Below are 22,339 nucleotides of genomic sequence, written 5' to 3'. Positions count from 1 at the left end.
TACAGCAGTGATTCGACAAGCACTGGCCTGCAAAGAGGGATTTGGAAGGCTAGCAGTTGCTGGTAATTGCTGTTATCAGGAGCTCCACCATCAGTGATGGCTGGACAAGTGTGTGTGGTGTGCTCACCCAAGAGAAGCCAGTCAGTCCCACTGGCTGTGCAGTCCCACAAGATCAGCTGGTGTCCTGTTTGGCTTTGGGTTCAGACTTTGACCTGATGCTTCTTTTAGAAATGTATGCTTTTTTTTTTAAAGCTGCAAATTTCCTACTACAAAATGGGTATTGGGAAGGTTGAATCCCAGCTGTTTTCTGAATGGGGTGTGAGGGTCTGGAAAGGGGAGTGGCCATAATTTACATATTTTATCTTATCTGTTACAGCTGTAATAAATCTGGTATGTATATGCATAATCGGCATTCTAGATGTTTTAGACATTTTTCCTGGGTTTCAACCCCCTCTCTCATAGCGATGCCATCAGTGCTTTAACACCTGTATGTGCTTTAGAGTCAAGCGAGGGCTGAGTGGTGGTGGTGATTAGTCCATTAAAATCTTCGTCAGAGACGTGCTTTACCTTAGTTTGCCTCTGGAATTAAACAAACCCTCCTTATCCACCACCTTGCCCCCAGATGCCTAACTTTCATTGTCTTTACTCTTTATGACATCAAGCGTATGAACTGAACAAGAACGGAATTTTCCATTTTTTAACCCTTCATTTTCCATCAGAATTCCTGGAACTTGTTTGATGTGGTAAGGACTAGTCCGAGGGTACAGCTTCATTCCTTCCCACTGTAAGGCACCTATAGCCAGTTGCTCTTGTTACTTGTTAATGCTTTGATTTTTTTTTTTGACACCTTTCACATGCAGCTTATTCCTATAGTTGTTACCTAGCAACATTAATTTTGTTCGATTTAGTTTGTGTCTTCTATTTCAAGAAATCTATCAGGTGTGTTTTAAAAATGTTTCTGGAGTCCAACCATGAACCTTTAGTAATGTGAATTCTCTCCAGCACCTGTAATTAATGTCCATACATTTGGTGTTAGCCATCCCAGCCTTACTGGCAGAAATTAAAGTAGAGGTGTGTGGGATTTAAAAATTACCCAGAGAATACTGGAGCAGTTACAAGTTCACTGTTGACTTCTCTGGCATTTCAGTGTGCTCAAAGAGCATAGATGCCTATCTCAATATCATGCTCTTTTACCGACCACGATCTCAGCTTCTTGCCCTTCCTTCCACAGCATGGTCCATTTAGCATTTTGGAAGCTGCACATGCACTGATGTGACATTTCATAGGCCAGCAACCATAGTTACAGTACAAAGTAGAGGATTTCACTTAAGCTGTTGAATGTTAGAAAGTAATAAAGGAAAGGACTCCTCAGTGCAAAGTCCCATAAGGGGACTTAGAGGGTGCATAAAGTTCTGGAGTTTTGAGGTTCAGGCTTGTTGTTTTTAATTCAGACTATGATCCCTCTGGAGTTGGTAATGTCTCTAGGACACAAAGTTGGGTTTGTGACTTCTGCTTTCACATGAAACCAACCAAAAATCTTGTAAGCTTCTAATGTTCAACCAACACAATCTGGGTATTTTTATAATTGGGTCTGGCAGTGGACCTGGAGAACACTGTGAAAGCATAGGGTTTGCAAATGTTTTTTTATATTGTCTTTTTGTTTCTTGTGCAAAAATACCATCTGTATGTTGTTTTTAATAAGGTAGGAGTGGACAGACTGCAAAGAATTGGAGCTGGTATTGGGAATTGGAGGGTGTCGCTCAGCTGCAGCATTGCTGTAGAGGTCATTGTGGGGTTTTTAAAAAATTGTGAGAAATCTGCTTATTATCATCCACCTTCTGTTGCATGAGTCTCTCAGAGGTGTAGAAGCTGCCAAGTACTGAATGCCTGCAGCCGTAGGGGGGCTGTAGGTAACTTTTTCAGTGTACAAGAATTGCGAGTCCAAATAGGCAACTGGTGCCTGTGGCATTAGTGGAAGCTGAAAGAGGGTATGGAGGGAGGTGAGACACTTGAGTAAATACAGCAAATATAGTTACAAGCTCAGAGGGACAAAGTAACAGGAGGATGAGTGTTACCTAGGGTGGACTTATTTGTGCATCATTACTGCTCTGTGTTGTCAGAATGGTAAATTTATAAAAAGTTTTAGTGGTTGGAACTTCTGAAAAACCCCATCAAAACAGCATTTGGATATGGCACTGGAGGGACGTGCTGCAGCGCTCTTGTGCAAGGGATGCCCTTAATAAGGGAATATCTTGTAAAAGGAGCTTGTATGCACATCTCACTGTGGTAATCCTTACCTGCATTTCTGATCATAAAACATGCAGTTTCTACAATACCAAAAACCTTGCAAAACATACTTGCGTCACTGATATGAATCAGAATAACTTCTATGTGGTTTTATGAGATTTGAAACAGAATGCTGAGGTGGATACCACAAGTATTTTAGATGTCTCTTTTTTTTTTTTGCCCTTTTAAATTCTGGTTAAGTCCTTCTGTTCATTCTAATGTAAATGTATTTTCCCTCTACCTATAATTTGCATAGTGTTTCACTGCATCATCAATGCAGGATGCTAGGCTATATGCAACTGTACGTTCTTTTCTTTCACTGTTTCCGTCTGCCTCCTTGAGCATTAATTACTGCGCACAGGAGGGCCTGCTAACTGCTTTGATATCATCCTTTACTGAACTAAACTTGAGCAAAATCTTACATGAGTTATCTTAGCTTCCTTGCTTTGTCAAGCTGGATCTTGAACGTCCTGCACTGAAACTAATTTTGGGGAACTGATTGCTGAGTTTAGGCTATGAAATAGGAATAGGTGATCAATCAACAGCTGCCTTACTGTAATATCAAACACTTGTTTATATACATGCTGTTAGGCTTGATGTAGTATTAAACTTACTTCCATGGTGACAGACAAGTGGTATAGCCTTTTTATAAATCTTCTGCTGAATTCCTAGTAGCGCTTGCATCAGTCTTCTCTGAACTGATGTGAGGGATAATGCTGGATAATTAAATTCTGAAACAAGTAGACAAGAAGGAAATTATTTATGCATGTATACAGTTTTTAAAAGCCTTTTAAATCACAGCTCACAAGTCCTGTGATGTTTTTCATTGTATTCCCTATGAACTGTAGACCATATGTAAAAAGGAAAGGTGCTTTGCTGGGCTGCTATTTAGAGACATGAAATGCATCCTGGTCTGTAGTCCAAAGCTGCGATTCTTTCCATGTTCAGCTTTTTTCAGTAAACAGAATTTTTGCAGTGCAGTGAGCCCCTTGACAGCCATGGAAATACCTGCTTTCTTCAGGAGGCTGGCACAGATGAAGCTGAGCAGGGCTCATTCCAGCTTTACGTTTCTTCAGTATAAGTGGGATCCTGCTTAGTTTGCTCAGGGGTTATCATCCTTCCTATGGTAAGCTCAAAACCATTCCAATGGTATTCAGAGTGCTTTTGTTTTTGTGGAACGTGATAGCTTAGCTCACTAGCTCAGTAGAGGTTTTATAACAGTTTTCTTCTTTCCTTGAATTGAACTTCTAAATTTCTTCTTGTAATTGAAATCATGATTTACTTTACCAAAAATATTACTTGCGACATCCAGTGGAGCTGGTTTGTGAACAAAGCCAAAGTTTAACAAGTTGTGGGCAAAGAAGCAAAATGAAGTTCAGACAGCTGCCAGTGTGTGCACTTTGGTTCTAGTTTGGGAAAGAACATTGCTCACAGATGTACCAAGTATTTTCTTATGGTAAAAGAAGTCTGCAAAACTGCCAGTACCCTATCCACCACCAGAAGTATGTTAGAGCTAGGTTTTGCCACTGTTTTCCTTTAAAAATGACTTTCAAAAGCAAAAGGCTGCTTGCATGTTTGTGCATAGAAGTGATAAGCTAGCCTCTATGCTGTTCAACAGAGAGAAAAAGACAGACCTCGAATATTTGGTTTTATACTCCTTGATCTTATGGCAGAATTCAACACAGATTAAGGAAAATAGCCTTTAGTATCCCTAGAAGCACATGTCTGCAAGATAGCTGGAGGCTCCTCAGCTACCTGCAGCTCTGCCTGCTATAGCCTACAAAGGTGATTCTTCTAGGTCAGTTGCAAAATTTGTGTGTGCATACTTAGAAGACCAGCATGATGCCGTACTGGCTCAAAGCCCAGTGACTGGCAAACTAGCAGCCTCCTCAAAATAAGTTTTACCATCTTTTTTTCCCCCCCCTCCATCTTGATAGAGACTGGGTCTTGCTGGTTGGTAGAGGAAGGTACTTTGAAGGATTGCACTGAATTAAAACATTTTTCTGAATAGTAAACCTGAAAATAGTTGCAGTGGCTTAGAAATTCCATGGATGGCTTATTTGATTTTTATTTAGTTAAGCTCAGTAGAGAGCCATCACAAGTAACATACTGGATTACTTGGCAGGCTGAGACATCTGCTGGCGCTTCCGAGGTAGCCTACAGCAGTGAGGTTTCCTATTGCAGCATGCTGAAATCTCTCCAAAACATAATGGTATTTAGTAGTAAATGGTATTGTGTAGAGATGAAACTGTATGAAATTCAAGATTGCAGGCTTTGTCTTCAAAAACCTTAAGGAACTGTGCTCCTGCAAAAGTTTTATAGCAAGACTGAGGGCTATTATTAGCAGTGCTGCACCCACAGAGAAAAGGAGCTGACAGAGGAGTGAAACCAGATTCTGGACTTTAGTGCAACATATTATTAGGAAAACTCTATATGCACCTTGTCGGTGCCTGTCCTGTTGGAAATTGAATTTAGCTGTGTAATTGATATGCATAAAAGCCTGCTAATGGTAATTCTATGCTTTAAACTATGTACTTGGTTTGCTTAGTATTTTGCATGAAGTACCTCATTTTATGCATATTAGACTTCATATTACACCTTTGTGCCTATTTGATTATTCAGGGATAACTTGAGCTGACTCTTAATCATTCCTCCCATGTTACAATCATCTAAAAACTTAATGATCTTGCATGCTAATAGCTTTGTCTAAGTTGTTAATAAATTAGCACCCTCAGGGACCAAGCTGTACGGACTTCCACAGAATGTACGCCTTGACTTTCTTCCCTTTCTGCTTTTCACCGTGCTAAACAATTGCTGTTAGTTGCTGTAATTTACTCCCTGACTCTGTGGCCAGGGTCTGTCTTTCATGTCTCCTTCATCCAACCCCTAAGCTTTTACTTGACAGCCATCTGACGCCCTACAGCTCGGTCTTCTGGTACTTTAGATGAATGATAAAATTCAAAAGCCTTGTAATTGAGCCTCTCCCTCTTTATACTCCTACTCCTGTGGTTCCCTTGTGATTGCTCAAGAAGTGTTTTCGATATGTCCTCTCCAAATAGGATAAGAATCTGGAGGACGGAATGAAATTTAAATTGCAACTCTGTGTCTCCCTAAAAATAGCAGGAAAATTATTGTAGACTTTGTCCAAGCAAAGCAAAGTCTGGATTACTGAGAATGCGTGAACTAGCTGACAGAGAAGATGGTGTAGCCTAGTGAAGGTGAGTCTTAATAGTAGGGTAGTAGCTGTCAAGTACAGAGACTGAAGGGAATAACCATAAAGAAATGGAATGAAGAAACCTATTTGTGGGTTAATGGAATTTTTTTAGTTTTTTAACACATGTTCAAACCTACAAGTCCTGTGAATATGTTTTCAGTGAAGGCTAAGTGGCTTTTACTTTAGTAAAGGGCCTACCAACTTTCAGTGAGGAACACAGTATTTCAAGTCATTAAATAGAGCTCAGACGTAGGTACATGACCAGCACCTATTTAATTCTGAGCAGATCTTTTGGCTCATCCAACAACGAGAACTGGGGTCATCAATGTCCATAATAATTGTCGTGTTCAGATTCCGTTATGGTTATGCTGTAGGTGGACAGAAATTGAGTGGTGCTGTTTCAGATTATATCCTCAAGAAAGGTAGTATTGGTACAAAATCATTTGTGGTATCTCAAAGTACTGTGATTGATCTCAAGCTGAATAGCTGTTCCTGGTGGTTCATTACCTAGAAAACATGGCAAAAGAATGGGTATCAGAAAATACTTGGGGTGTCAAGCATATTTTAGCTGCACAGTGTTGTGTAAACGTTTGCTAGCTCCATTGCTTGGCTCTACTCTCCATCCATGTCATGAAGAGTTTTGTGAGATACAAGGTCTGCAGGCAGCAATGGTATATTTTTATCAGGACAGTTGATAGAGCTGGAAAATAAGGGCACATTTTTGGATGCACAAAGCTGTGTTTGGTCTGAAGTCGCTGTGCAGGCAGTGGCTGTGCAGTAACCAGAAGCAGATATCGATGTGTGTGTTCGTCAGCCCACTGAACTCCTGATAGGGAGTGACGTAACTTGTGGCTAGGGAGTAATTACAGTACTCTGCAATAGGAGTTCAGAGAGTGGTTAGTGCAAAGGGCTCGCAGAATTTTGTTGTCTTGCAGAGTAATTATGATCATTAAGGAGGAACGAATGAGCACAAGTTACTTATTTACTGTGAGGTAAGGTGGTGTATATAGAAAAGCTGGTGCACTTTTTAGGGACTGATGTTCTTCCAACAACCCACACCACATCCCTAGTTAATTTGCTTTGAGCTCTTTAAGGTAGGGGTGTCTCTATCATGTTGCAAGAGCAAGGATACAGATCTTTTTATAAAGTCCTCAGAGTGACAGTTAAAAGCTTGCATTGCCCTTCAAAATACTGTATCACAAAAATATGCAGAAATACAGACGGGATTTTTAACGAACTATAATGATAGCTTTCCAACATGTACAGCAGAGGAGTATGTTTTCCACATATTGACTTCTCCAACACTGTCTTGTTTTTTTTTTTCCCCCTTCTAAATTACTGGATCTTGCAAAGTGTTTATTACAGTGTTTGACAATGTGAACTTGATACATTGACAAGCTGAACTGAGGTATTTGTAAGTGATATACTTTTGAAATGTATGTCAGTTTATCAGTAAGTGAAGTGGTGCTTCACATTAACATTGGCATTATTAAAAATCCCACCAAATGTTGGCTATACTTATATAGTAAATACTGTAGTAGAAATATTTTATTCTGTGTCAGTAGCTTTTCACCAAGGAAGACAAAATAAATGTCCATCACTGGCTGTTATTAGCTGTGTTTTTCTGCTTTAAAATAAATAAATTACTTCAATAAAAAACTGCACTGTAAAAATATAACTAAAATTATGTGATAACTTTACTGAAATTTAGTCTTTGGTCTTTCTAGACTTCTTTTATTTGGGACTTCCAGATGTGTTATACTGCCTTTGTCTTTCAGATGACGATGTGGACCTAGAAGCTTTGGTAAACGACATGAATTCCTCATTTGAAAGTTTATACTCTACATGCAGTATGCAGTCGGAAACCACTCCGCTCCTTCAAAATGGTCAGCTCAACCGCAGTCAGTTGCCATCCTCAGGATCTGGTGCACTGCAGCCCATGTCTCCAAGGCAGAAGGTGCAGCGGTCTCAGCCTGTGCGCATTATGGCAGTCAGGTAGGAACAAGGGACTTGCCTCCTTTTTGTTGTCCTGAACTAGCTTCAAAAGAACTACGTTTTAAAATAGGAGGTAAACTTCGATAGGAGCTTAGTAGTGTTAGACTGGACTTTTGCATAAGAAAAAAGATGTACCGGGTAAGTGAAGGATGCAAATTTTCCATGTGTTTTGTAAATGCAAAAATGTCACACTTTCATCCTTTTTATCAATGTTTGATGTACATATAGCAGGTATGTGTAGAAGCATTTTGGTACCAATTTACAGAAACTAAGTCTGTATTTGGATTTATTTCCAAACTGTTCTCTCAAGTATGGTGCCTACTGACAGCTTCTTGTTTTTATAAAACATAAGAGATCATGTAGATAGATGAGGGTGCATTCATCTAGTTTTGATTTACGAAAAACACCTCTCTTTGTGGAGAATTCCTGAACAGTCCAAGACAAACAAAAAAGGAGCACGTCATAGGTATTTAACAGTTCTTCCTAGAGCACTTTCAGCTCTTTCACTTGAGTGCATTATGTGAGTCATTGCAGAGAAAGAAGTGTTTAAGTTGTCTCCCTGTTGTCAGGATGGGGGCTTGAATTCAGGCTTCGAGTGGAATAATCTTGGTGGTGATGGGAGAGTCTATAGGTTCTTAAAATCTTTTTAAGCAGCAGGAGGAATGAAGCTCCTGTCCGCAGAGTAGGTAAATTGCCTGTATCAGAGAGATTTGGAGTTTTCCTTTCCTTCTGGTTAACAGTGTCTTCTCCAAAAGCAGTGATAAGTAAAAATAATAAAAGAAAAATCCCAGATGTGGAAAGGGTTGCTCCTAATTCTTTACACTGATGTATTTCCTATAGGAATGGTATTCTTAACAGGCAGCTTTTCTATATGAATGGGTAGTATGCAGTAACTGCAATACAACTGAGTCAGCTAATGATGCAGTCATTTTTTTACAAGTATTTCATATTTAACCTTGAATAGGGCTGTACTAGAAAATGCACTCTCTAGTGTACTATAACTGTCAATGTTTTGTAAATATCTCAATCAAAACACTTCATTTAAACTATTCTTGGCATTTCAAAACTCAGCAACTCCTTTTTTGAGAACACTCTGCCTTTCTGAACTCTGTACTTCCATATGCACAAGAACATTGTGTGTTTATCATTAGAGAAAATAATGGCAAAACTTTTATTGGGGTTTATCTAGACCCCTTTCCTATAGAGGGCATTGGCTGTGTGTTTTTTTGCAGCCAGAACAGAATGGTTGACTGTAGTAATTCTCTTAAGAGCACAGTTTTATGTGTGTATCGGTCATGAAGTAAATTATGTACTGCAGCAGTATAGGCAGAGCAGAGCACAGCACAGTGAATTCTAATTTTAAGAAAACCACACCTTTCTAATTATGTCGAGTCTGTAGTTCCACTTCTTAAAATGGAGCTCAGTCAAAAACTTGTAATACTGAGCACTATTACACAGCTGCTGATACAACAAGTCTACTGAGCTGGAAAAGTCTTAGACTGTTCTTTACCCTATGCTGTAGGGAAGTGCACACACGGGTAGCACAAAAAAAAAAAAAATCAAGCAGGTCAAGTAGTTGTTTGCATGGCTCATAGTTATGGTTGGAACCTGCTATTTATAGCAAAAACCCAAATCTGTAAGGCTTATTCGTGGAACACCAAGGCAACTAAATTGCAGGATAGAGTTACCTGTGGAGCAGATTTCCCAGTAGTTAAATTTTATCAGCCCGCGGGTTCTGGTACAGGCAGAGACAGTGAACGTGCCCAGAGTGGGACACACTGCCAGAGGCAAACCCACCAGTTGTCTCCCAGGCAGCTCCATTACAAAGGCTCTACTTGCTGAAGGAATGGGAAAAAATAAGAGCAAATTGGGTTTTTAATGATTTGCATTTCAAACCCAGGCATTAGTTGATTGTCTCTGGAAACTTCCACGGTTGCCACTAGATGGTGCCTTTTGCAAAGGCGTTGCTGGCCAGCCTCCACTACGTGAAGAGTCACGTAGTGTGCATCTTCAGTGGTGATGCCCTAGCAGTGGGGAAACCCTAAAGCAATCTGGGCGGTCGTGAATAGGTCTTGCATCTTCCCAGGCTTTTCTGTGGCGACCGGTAGGCTTTAGTTTTCCTTTTGTTGGTGTGGGCAGTACGGGTGTATTATAAACTGGAACTTGAAGCTCTGTTGGTCCTGCGTAAACTTGAGGCATATCTTGGGAGATGCAAACTTGTCTGAACAGTAACCGTAGAACGAGCATAAGGTGGGAGGGTGTAATTGCAGTTTATTGCTCAAGCTGAGTCTTAGCATTTCCATTTCTCTAGGAAATGCCAAGTTGCTTGGAGATGGAATCTGGTATTGTAATGAGGTGACAATATTGGTTTCAGTCTCAGCTTAGAGACTTTACAGGGGTACACCTACGTTTGCAGATTCACGTGGAATTTGGCTCCGAGTGACTGCAGTTGTGTTCTTCTCTTTCACGTTGGTTTGGAAGAGCTTAACTGATTTTCTGGCGCACAGAGCTTATGCTTGTAAGCTAGTGTTTACAACAGTGAGTACAGACATATATTTTTGTTTATTTTATGTGCACAGTTACCTCAGTTACCTAAGTAATGAAGTTATAAGCAACAAAACAAGGATAGATGCCTGACTGGTCATTTTTCACGTGCAGTTAGCTACTTTGTGCTTGTAGTTGCTGTAACTGTATAGTAGTTGCTTAGAAAAAGAGTGGTTTTGATTCCTTTTAGCATCGTTACCATAAATGGTGAGGCAGGAGATCCAGGTCTAGTGATGCCAGTTTGCTCCTCTTAATGCTCAGTGCTTCTGTGTTTATAGGCGTCTTCAAGAAGAAGAACAACAATTCAGAACATCATCTTTGCCGGCCATCCCAAATCCTTTCCCAGAACTTTGTAGCCCCGCAAGCTCTCCAGTGCTGGCCCCTGGATCTTTACCTCAGAGTCAACCTGCTAGTAAGCATGTGAGTATGGGATGAAGCTTTGGGTCATCCATTTGTGTTCAAACCAGCAGTGGACTATTTCATGTTGAGGGCAGAAAGAAAGTTTCAAGATAAGTAGAAACACTTGTAGGCTTTGTCTGTGAGTAGGACAGCACTGGCTGAGAGAGTGTCTTGAAACAGGCTTTAGACCTTTTTTTAAAGGTTTGTAAGAATGAAGTGAAAAAAAAAAATGAAGCAAGTCTTTCAGATACATGCGTGTTGTGAATGAAGCAGTAATGCCTAATATCTTTTGGATTTTCTTATCTAAGGTAATGACTTACTAATTTAGAAGTCAATTAGCTTAGAGTTGGAGAGGGATCTGTGCATGTTACACTGTATATTCTAGGTGCCACAAAGACACTGAACAGCTGATTTCTTTAAGGACATGGTGCTGCTTTATTTTGCTGTTTTTCATGAAGCTGCTCAAAATACAAAATAATGTTCTTGAAGCATGTAACTAGGCACAGCTCCTTGTAATAGGACTTAAGGGGAGCACTGTCCCACGGAAAGCTGGTTGAGCAGCTCTCTGGGTTCTTGGCAGTGAAGATAGCACAGACAGAGCTCTCGTGGTCCAGAGCAGTGACACTGGAAACAGGTTTTTCATCTCTATCCTCCACTCTGAGAAGCAACCACCTTGTTTTGTGTCAGTCCTTGAGCACATTTAAAGACTAAAGCTGGGCTCTAAAGCCTTTATTTTGTAAACTGTGCTGACTTGCATGGGGATGAAAAGATGTGTTGTTCTTCTTGACTGTTGGCTTAGAACAGTTCAGGGCTTGAGTACCCAAAAAGATGGTGATGTTCTGTATCACTGCTCAGTTACTTTGTAAGTAGCTCCTACATCTGTTCTACCTGATAAGAGGGTTTGGGTGGACAGTTCAGCTACAAGCAGTTAGGCCCTAATGTATGCCCTCACATCTTCTGTATTGCTTTGTATCACCATAAAGAGCTGTCTGCTTTCTTTAAAGACACAGTGTATCTTAATTAGTTTTACTGTATCTCTTGTACATATAAGACAGAGAACCAAATCGTGCAAAAGATGGAGTCATCCTGTTGGGGATTTAGCAGGACCTCATCAGAGGCCTGGGTACCAGCTAAGCGGAGAGGCTGTTTTGCCAAGGCAGTGCTCACCTGACTCCGGGGAGACAAAACAAGGGGCAATTCTGCCTCCTGGCACTTACTGAGAGGACAGCAGTGTAACTGCCTTTCTGAGACAAACTGAAGTTGCTGATGAGCCTATGTTTACCTTTGCAAATATTCCCCTGTTTCAGGGATTCCTTGCTTTATGTTTTATTAATATTAGCCAAGCCACCTTAAGGGTTACCCTGTAAAGCTTTAAGAACCCTAAGTGTGTCAGTTTTTGATGGAATTTAGAAACTGGTGGTTTAACAGCACATAAATCTAAAAGTAAACAATTTTTTAATATATGTAGGATGGCTATAAAGACAGAGTAAAAGTAGATCTTTTTTCTTAAATTTTAGTTTAGATTTTTTTTAAAAAAAAATTAATAAAATGGAAAATTTTGACAAGCCTTTTGAAAGCCTAAAATGAAATAAATATCTTGTATAGATATGCTTGCTGCTGAAGTTTTTAATCAAAGACAGTTATAGTGGTAAAATCTCTTAGGGTGCAAGATGAGGAAGTAAAGCATATTGGACAATAGTGGCTTCTGTTGATGCAGATACACTTCATTTCAGTTTATCAACTGATTTGAGATGAAAAACACTGGCTCAGGGTGAGGGAAGGGTAGGAAAGTGTTCTTTTCCTCTCTAATGAACTATTTTCCTCTCTTTTAATGAAGGAATAGAGGAACAGAACTGAAAAAAACCCTCTAGTTTTAAAGCATTGGTGGACAAAAGTAAGAAAAAGAGTAGGTTCAGTTTCTTCATGAAGGAAGAAAACTTTATTTTTAATATCTCAATTTTAAACATGTAGTATTGTTGGATAAAAAAATAATCTGTCTGTTCAGCATCATTATAGAGTGTTGTCTTTAATCCAGTTCTAGTTCCCTTCAATGGAGTCTGCTACACATGAGTAAAAGATGAGTAACTTAAATGATATACATCTTTCCAACTCCATTCCATTAAAAAAAGTAAAGTTTGGGAACTTGAATAAACTATTTTAGTACATGCTCTTGCTTCGATAAATCTCCATAGATATAATATAAACTATTGGTTAACAAAATAAGTGATGAGCTTAGTTAAAGGACTGCAGCAGCACATTTTAATGGCCGACAGTTAGTGAAAATGAGCTGTGTTTTCAGAAAAATATACATATGTTAAATGTAAACCAAGGTTAAACATAATGATGCTTAATTTCAGGTTCTCTGCTTGCAGATTATAAACAAGGATTAACATCGGAGATTGGAATGAGCCATTCTGATTACATGGGATATATGAGGTGTTAGTGAAAAGTAATTCCCTTTGTGCCTCTCGAGCATTTGCATGTAAATAGGCAAATAGCAGTTCCAGCCAGCAATGCTGCAGCTCTGATCACACAGAGCATCATGGCCCACGCATGGCATGGAGGAAATGTTGTCTTTGGTCAGCTCCTATCTCAGGGGCTTGAGAGGGATCCAGGTTAATGTAGTCTTAGAGGATTTCAGAAAGGAGCGGATATTTTGTTTGCTGACTGTGTAACAGTGCGTGGGGGGCGGGGGTGTCACTGGGAAGCTGGGGTGTCTGATATGATTTCTTAAGAAATGAAATGTTAGTGTTGTTCCTCATGGAACAACTCAAGTCTTATTTTTTAGTAATTTTAAAATCAAACTCTGCAATGATAAAACCTAGTAGTTGTTATGCAAGAAGAATTTAAAGATCTGGTCGTGTTAAAAGCAGAAGAGTCTCATGTCATATCGCCAAGCCTTGGGCATAAAGAAATGCCAGCTCCATTCAAATTTTACTAAATTAAAACTTTTTTCCAGTATATTGTTCCTTATAGGAAAAGGATGCATGTGTGAATAGAAGAGTGAGTAAAGGAGCTTTTGGGTCATAAAGCTTGACTTATATTTGCAGCTGAAAAAATAGATGTTGTTTTTTCTCATATGCAAAATTTTATTCATATAGCTGGAGCTTGAGACATACAAATTCTTGTTAAGATTCTTCTGATCCTTTTATTTTTTTCATGCAGTTGTTAAAAAAATGGTGGCAAGCGGTTTGCAACATTGCTTATGCACTGCTCTGCATTTGTTTCATGCTTTTTCTTGGTGCAGCAAAGAAAGGTAAAAGCAGTAAAGCATGAAAAATAGCTGTAATAAACCTTTTACTTTTTTCAGTAGACTTTTTTTGTTTTATGATGATGATGAAGCATTTTCTTTATCTTACTCAAAGTGCATGTATCGGGAATAATTTTTTTTAAATATATTTTCTGAGATCTGCTGGGTAATGGTACTGATTTCAACACAGCAGGAAGCAGTATGCCACCTCTAGCTCTGCTGCCAATCAGGCACTGAATACTGCTTTTAAAGCTGATGGCTTCAGGAGTGTACGGCAGCTGCTCCCCAGAAGACAGAACAGTGAGAAATAACGGGTCTGCTGTACTAGCACAAAACTAAAAACACATGTAGGCAAATGGGATAGTCATTTAATGGGAGCATCTATATATCAATCTGGGAGGTAAAGCTGGAATGTTAGGCTTATTGAAATCATTGCAGATTTTAATTTTTTTTTTTTTAATTTGACTCTGGATCATCTTCTCTAGTTTAAAAAAGCCTAAATTACAAGATTTTATAGATACCTCTTTTTTTAAGCACTTAGGCAGGTTGAGTAACTGGCACATAATTTAGTAGTATAAGACTTAGAAGAGAAGTGAATACCTGTGAACCTAAAGGTTACATTTCAAAGTCTATTCTGCACTGAGACACCTCCACGGTGGTGGGGTCTGGGCTAATATGGTTGTATGACCAAACACATCTGGTGGTAGAGGTTAAGAAATTACTTGTACTTAAACAGATACATGCTCTTTGGGAGTTCAGTGCTATGATCCTTTATTACAGTTCTGCAGGTGGAAACAGCCCACTTCGAGTGAAGTTCCACTGTGAGAAATGTTAGATGTTGACCTGTTGACAGTGAACGGGGTGTGATTCTGTAAAAATTGGCACCACTGAAGTTTTTAGTAATGTAGTCAGCTAGCTGTGAGTACCTGGGCAAAAAGTACCAACTAGCTGTGCTATTGAGTCAGTAGCTACTTCAGCTACTGGTGTGGTGAGCGAGACACCACAGATATCTTCTGTTTGGAGAAAGTATGACCCTTCAAGTGGTAGCTGCCAAAAAGCTCTTAAGTTCTTGAGTCGAGAGCAGCATTGTCCATCAGCTTGGGCGGGAGGAGGCTGACAGGAGAGGAGCTGCCTGATCAGTGCATGCCCAAGTGTTTCCTCCTCCACTGTGTGCCTCTCTGTCCTCTAAGTACCACCTGTCTGTCCCTCACCATGGAGCCTCACCGCAAGTCGGTAGGAACTTCATCAGGCCTCTGAGCACGTAAGCGCTCCCGCTTTCAGTGCTGAGAAGGGCATGTAAAGGTGGGAGCAGAAAGGACATTTTCTGGGTGACACCATGGAGCATTGCAAGATCGTTTGCTTTTTTTTTTCTTCTCCTTTTTCCTACATCTTTGTTCATAAAGTTCATGCACACCTACAAACACAGGATCGCCCTATGTTTGAGGGGGACAGTGATGGAGGGCTGGGAGAAAAGACAGCTGAAAGTTTTTTAAAACATCATTTACTTAACAGGATAACTATGTTTGTCTAAGAAAAATGGAAACCAGAAAATTACACCAAACCAAGACCAAACATTTGTCCAAAAGATTGCTAAAAACATCAGACAGCTAGGTTACCACTAATTGAAGTCCATCTTTGTGTTGCTGGTATAAACTAAGAACTGGTTGGTAACTTAGGTTATAATTTCTGGTTGTGTACAAATATTTTGGAAAAAGCATGCAATAATTACATGTAGGTCACTGCAATGCCACAGGATATTAGGCTAAAGTATCTTGTGTGAGTCAATGAAGCTTTCAGCTGTAAAAATAGGGCAAATTTCTCACATCCCCCCTCTATACAACCCAGGCAAACTTCCAAATGGCAGTTTGATGTACCAAAATTATTTACTCTCTTCTAGCAAATTAAATTCACAAATGGGTATGAATTAATGCCATTCTTTTTTCCAGATTTAGTTAGCCTTCAAGGGAACTCCTGTAAACAAACTTCTTAGTTTTAATTGGTTTAATTACATGTTACAGTGCACATTTTTTTAAATTTTTCTTCCCGTAAAACTTTTTTATTGGCTCTTTACAAGACAAGGGTGTTGATTTCTGAAAGAGAGGCTGTATAAAAATACAAACTTCTGTATAATGAAAACTTCATGTACAAAGTTAGAATTTGCATGTGTGACGGCAAATTTTGTACTTAATACTGCAGTTGAATAACCTTTAGCAACAAGACATTTTGAAAATAAATACTGACATCAAGTTGAGTCAACAGGACTTTACTTTCTTTAAACAGGCCAAATACCATAGCTGGATTAATATGGACAATCTCTTAGGTCCAACTTTAAAATATGCATTTTCATGGGTATCTGTCATATGTCATGTTGTTTCTCTCAAGGCTGTCTTTGAATCAAGGCTCCTAAGCTAAATAAATCAATCATACATAGATTGTTCTGTGGCATGTTTAACTCAGATGCCTTTAAGAAAGTTGCAATTGCGTTTGGGAAAAATTGGGAAGTATCAGGCCTCTGCTGCAGGGCTGTGATCTAACTGTATGAAAACAGGCCTTGCATTTCCTTGGGTGCCCCTCTCATTTGGAGAAATAACACTTTCCTGAACTAAATGAGCTAGATTTGATGGACAGTGTAGGAAACACGTTGCACTACTTGTTGTCTTGTCCCCTGTGTCATGCGACCATGTCCTGTTACTCCTGAAGAAATAAGGGGTGTAAGCTCACGTGGTTTTGAAAGTATCATTTGTTCATCACTGAAGAAGAGAGTAATGAATAACTGAAGACTAACGAGTCTGCTGGACTACGCTAAAGACAGGTAGTCCTCAGCGCTGTAAGTGCTGGGTGACCTGTAGGTCTGCAGGCTCTTCTGCTGGACCCCCATGTGCAGTCTGCCAGGGACCAAAATCAGCATGGAGTCAGAGCTGCTATTTCTCCTTCTGCATGTCTGTTACAGCAAGAAGCTTGGTGGTAGAAAGAAATGAGTCGCTTTGTTCTTGCTTTTGGAAAGTGCCAGAACAGTAGTTACAGTCCCAACGTGAATTACTGGAAATATTAAGGACATCTCATGCTCAAATCCGAAAGTATGTTATTTGTTGGGATTTTTTTGTTTTTAATGACACGAACCTGGCCCTGCTCCCAGGAGCATTTTGGCTCCCTACCCACAAGTGATGCTCCGGCAGCGGGAGTGTGCTGGGAGGAAGGCTGTGTGGTCAGGACCGACGGCAGTGCACTGGGGGATGCGTTGCCTGGCCAAGGGTCGTCTGGCATGCTCCACAGGACAGGACTGGCCCAACCTGAACCTGCCCAGCTGCACGTGTGCTGGTAGCCCCACCGGGTGTTCAGCCACACAGTAACTCTTGCAGTTGTTTTAAAAAGCTGGTTTACAGTAGTAAGGCCGCTGCAATTAACCTTTAGGACTGCCCTGTGCTGCAGTAGCTGTGTATTAGTGCATTCACACTAGATGCATCTTAGTTATGTGTGCCCTTGCACATTTTTGTTATGCAACGTTACTCTTGCTATATTTTATTAATGGCACAGTGAGAATATAATTTAGCGGCTCTATGCTTTGATGAGGAATTGACAGAATTGAGAAGCTATCAAGCTGAGAGTGCAGGGAAAAATGGGAAAACGTAACAGAGAAATTTAATTCTCTCTGTGTCTAGCGAAGCAGGCAGGAGTGGGTTTGGATGTAAACAGTGCAGTAGGGAATTAAAAAAGAACAAACAACTACGCTGAGTGATTGTAATTATACTGTAAGTGAATGGTTGAGATGAATCAGAGATGTCATAACTTCACACTGATAGCCTTTAAGGAGTCATTCAACATAGTGGGAGTAGCTATGCAGAGTCTTGGCTCTGCTTGTGGTCTGTGCTGTCTGGACTCTAGAAAAGGTACTAAAACCAGCTCTGAAAGGAACCCCAGAAGAGTCATTGTAGTGGGTGACTCCATTCTGAGGGGTGTCGAAGGCCCCATATGCAGACCAGACCCGCATCATAGGGAAGTCTGCTGCCTCCCTGGGGCCCGCATCAAGGACCTCACAAGAAGACTCCCCTCTCTAGTCAAACCCAAGGACTATTACCCTCTTCTGTTTTTTCAGGTAGGTAGCGACGACATTAGCAGGAGAAGTATTAAATCAATGAAGAGAGATTTCAGGGCCTTGGGGAAACTGATCAAGGGGTCGGGGGCACAGGTTGTGTTCTCCTCCATCCCTCCAGTTGGGGGGATGGATGAGGATGAACACCGAAGAACACAGCAGATGAATTTGTGGCTTCAAGATTGGTGTCACCGTCAGGGCTTCGGTTTTTTCGATCATGGGTTGGTATACAGGGCACCAGACCTCTGGGCATTAGATGGGATGCACTTGTCCCAGAAGGGGAAGAGGATCTTGGGGCAGGAGTTAGCTGGGCTCATTGAGAGAGCTTTAAACTAAATTTGAAGGGGGAAGGGGGCAAAACACCAGCCCATCTGAAGTGCATGTATACCAATGCACACAGCATGGGTAACAAACAGGAGAAGCTTGAAGCCATGATGAAACAGGAAAATTATGATGCTGTGGCTGTCACAGAAACATGGTGGGATGCCTCCCATGACTGGAGCGCGCCAGTTGATGGCTACAAGCTCTTTAGAAGGGATAGACAAGGTAGGAGAGGCGGTGGGGTAGCACTGTATGTTAGGGACTGTTATGATTGCCTTGAGTACAAGTGCTGTGAAGAAAGGGTGGAGTGTCTTTGTGTTAGAATCAGGAGGAAGGCCAAGAGGGCAGATGTTGTAGTAGGAGTCTACTATAGGCCACCCACCCAGGACAGAGAGGTGGATGAAATATTCTATAGGCACTTGGGTGAAATCTCACGATCACTTGCCCTTGTTCTCGTGGGGGACTTCAACTTCCCAGACATCTGCTGGAAATACAACACAGCAGAGCATGACCAGTCCTGAAGATTCCTGGAATGTGTGGGGGACAACTTCCTAACACAGCTGGTGAGAGAACCAACCAGAGAAGGTGCCCTGCTAGATCTCCTCCTTGTGAACAGAGAAGGACTGGTGGATGATGTGGTGGTTGGAGGACGACTAGGGCACAGCGATCATGAAATAATAGAGTTCTCTATTCTTAGAGAGGCCAGGAAAGGGCTAAGCAGGACTGACATCCTGGACTTCCAAAGGGCTGACTTTGTCTTGTTTAGGCACCAGCTTGACAGGATCCCTTGGGAGAAGGTCCTGAAGGGTATAGGGGTCCAGGAAGGCTGGGTGCTCTTTAAGAAGGAAGTGTTAATGGCTCAGGAGCAGGCAGTCCCCAGGTGCTCTAAGAGGAGCAGGCGGCAGAGAAGACCACCCTGGCTGAACAGGGAGCTTTGGCTGCAACTCAGGGAGAAAAGAAGAGTTTACAGCCTTTGGAGGAAGGGGCTAGCCACTCACAGTGATTACAAAGATGCTGTGAGGCTATGCAGGGCAGAAATCAGGAGGTCCAAAGCCCAGCTGGAAATTAATCTGGCTTCAGCAATCAAAGAAAACAAGAAATGTTTCTATAAGTATGTCAATAGCAAAAGAAAGACCAGGGAGAGTCTCCATCCCCTGCTAGACGCTGAAGGAAACTTGATAGCAAGTGATGAGGGGAAGTCTGAGGTCCTTAATGCTGCCTTTGCCTCACTCTTTAATAACAAGACTAGTTGTATTGAGGGAATCCAGCCCCCTCAGTCAGATGATAGAGACTGGGAGAACGACCCGCCCCGCAATCCAGGAGAGAGTCAGTGACCTGCTACATCACATAGACACACACAAGACTATGGGACCGGATGGGATACACCCAAGAGTGCTGAAGGAGCTGGCTGGGGTGCTCGCCAAGCCGCTTTCCATCATTTACCAGCAGTCCTGGCTGACCGGGGAGGTCCCGACAGATTGGAAATTGGCCAATGTGATGCCCATCTATAAGAAGGGTCGGAAGGATGATCCGGGAAATTACAGGCCTGTCAGCTTGACTTCGGTACCCGGGAAGCTGATGGAGCATCTCATCCAGAGTACCATCTTACAACACATGCAGGACAACCAGGGGATCAGGCCCAGTCAGCATGGGTTTATGAAAGGCAGGTCATGCTTGACAAACCTGATCTCCTTCTACGACAGAGTGACCTGCTTATTGGATGAGGGAAAGGCTGTGGATGTAGCTTACCTTGACTTTAGCAAGGCCTTTGACACCGTTTCCCACAACATTCTCCTGGCGAAACTGGCTGCTCGAGGCTTAGATGATCGCACGCTTTGCTGGGTAAAAAACTGGCTGGATGGCCGGGCCCAGAGAGTTGTGGTGAACGGAGTTAAATCCAGTTGGAGGCCGGTCACGAGTGGTGTCCCCCAGGGCTTGGTTTTGGGGCCACTCTTGTTTAACATCTTTATTGATGACCTAGATGAGGGGATCGAGTGCACCCTCAGTAAGTTTGCAGATGACACCAAGCTGGGTGGGAGTGTTGATCTGCTTGAGGGTAGGGAGGCTCTGCAGAGAGACCTGGACAGGCTGGAGCGATGGGCTAAGGCCAAGTGTATGAGTTTCAATAAGGCCAAATGCCGGGTGCTACACTTGGGTCACAACAACCCCCAGCAGCGCTACAGGCTTGGGGAGCAGTGGCTGGAGAGCTGCCAGTCAGAGAGGGACCTGGGGGTGTTGATTGACAGCCGGCTGAACATGAGCCAGCAGTGTGCCCAGGTGGCCAAGAAGGCCAATGGCATCCTGGCTTGTATCAGAAATAGCGTGGCCAGCAGGGACAGGGAAGTGATCTTACCCCTGTACTCGGCACTGGTGAGGCCGCACCTCGATTACTGTGTTCAGTTTTGGGCCCCTCACTACAAAAAGGACATTGAATTACTCGAGCGTGTCCAGAGAAGGGCAACAAAGCTGGTGAAGGGTCTGGAGCACATGTGGTACGAGGAGCGGCTGAGGGAGCTGGGGTTGTTTAGTCTGGAGAAGAGGAGGCTGAGGGGAGACCTCATCGCCCTCTACAGCTACCTGAAAGGAGGTTGCAGAGAGATGTGGATGAGTCTCTTTAACCAAGTAACAAGCGATAGGACAAGAGGTAATGGCCTCAAGTTGTGCCAGGGAAGGTTTAGACTAGATGTCAGGAAGTATTTCTTCACAGAATGTGTTATTAGGCAGTGGAATGGATTGCCCAGGGAGGTGGTGGAGTCCCCATCCCTGGAGGTGTTTAAGAGTAGGGTCGACATAGCGCTGAGGGATATGGTGTAGTTGGGAACTGTCAGTGTTAGGTTAACGGTTGGACTAGATGATCTTCAAGGTCCTTTCCAACCTAGATGATTCTGTGATTCTGTGACTCAAGGTGTGAGTTCAGGTCAGCTTTAGACATTTCAGATAGAAACCTTTTTGGACCTTTGCTACCCAGTAGGACAGACACAAGAAAGCTCCTGCTCATAGGTTAGAGCCTCTGTTGTGTATCCTACATGACCTTGCGGCACCATGTTGTTGACAGCAGTGGGTAGGCAAGTTGACCACGAGGTCCCTTCTGAAGCAGGCTGAGGCAGCCCTTACAGAGCTGCGTTGGCACCTACGGCTGAGCTGATCGTTCACGGTGCTCCCCCAGTAGATGCTGTGGACATATGTAGTGCAGGACTGGGAAGACACCCAATTTTTTGCTTGCTTGCTGGCATCTACTTCTAGGGACGGAAGGCAAAGCCAGTGTTTAGTTTGTTAATTTCCAAACCATCAGCAGAGTGGTTGCTTAAGTATCAGGAGTAATGCTTTTTGTTCACAGTAGGAGAAAGGCTTCTTTGGGCTTGCTGTAATTACCTGGACAGTGAACTGTGCCCATGTTTAAAGTGGAAATACGTTTGAAATGTCTGCCTTCACTTAGGTGGAGTTTGTGTGTGGACACACAGGGGAAGAATGAACTTGTAAGTTCATTGCTGTGGTAATGGAATGTTTATGCGTTGCTCCAGAGCTTGCAGATACGGTTTTGTTCCATTTCCTAAACAGAGGGGATGTTAGTGGGAATTCAATAACATTTTTGCATTAGAAGAATACTGCTGAGTTAATTAAATCATTGTGGGATGAGTTTCAATTCTCTGTGCTCTTGATTTATAGTCTCCTTATTGCTATCAAATTCTTATTGTATTATTCTTTCTCCTAATAGGAGTGCAGAATTACTGTACTAAAAAGTGATTTTGTCTAATTAATGTAAGCACCTTCAATCTTTGCTTCAGCCTGGCTGTAATCTGAACATCACTTATAAAATTTACATAAAAGCGAGTTTAATCTGGACTTGTTAAAAGGCAAGCCATCACTGATTCATAAAAGCTACATGTCATGTTTCTCCATTGGCATTAGGATTGCTTATTCTCGCCAGTGGCAGACCCCGCTGCTGCCAGGGTTACTGGAGCTGGTTTCTCCTGCTGCATTTCAGGAAGCAACAGAGTTGAAAATATCTTCGTTATGCTTCATGCCATAAGTGTTTGGTTTTTCTCCTGTTGCTGAGGGGGAAATGAAGAGCACTCGGGAGCAAAATGGGTTGACTGTCACCTGGGAGTTTGGATGTGAGATCCCATGTTGAGCATGGGGAACGTGGATAAAGCAACTTTGTCTCAGCAGACCTATTACCAGTGAAATCTCATTAACAGCAAAGCAAAAACTGTTCTGCAGGTTTTTATGGGGGGGAAAG

General features: G+C 41.9%; 1 protein-coding gene across 6 annotated transcripts in view; it reads left to right on the top strand.

Moving 5' to 3' along the window:
* Positions 1-22,339, top strand: part of GRB10 (growth factor receptor bound protein 10) — a 150,285-nt gene that overhangs the window by 80,736 nt on the left and 47,210 nt on the right. For all 6 annotated transcript variants that reach the window (XM_074875018.1, XM_074875038.1, XM_074875047.1 and 3 more), the window contains 2 exons: positions 7,279-7,495; positions 10,318-10,459. In XM_074875018.1, the coding sequence (XP_074731119.1) occupies positions 7,279-7,495; positions 10,318-10,459 (359 nt within the window). The remainder of the gene's footprint in view (positions 1-7,278; positions 7,496-10,317; positions 10,460-22,339) is intronic.

This window comes from Strix uralensis, chromosome 1 (genome assembly GCF_047716275.1).
Source record: "Strix uralensis isolate ZFMK-TIS-50842 chromosome 1, bStrUra1, whole genome shotgun sequence".
Taxonomy (NCBI): Eukaryota; Metazoa; Chordata; class Aves; order Strigiformes; family Strigidae; genus Strix; species Strix uralensis.
The sequence above is the reverse complement of the archived record's forward strand: the minus strand, read 5'-3'. Positions and strand labels throughout refer to the sequence as shown.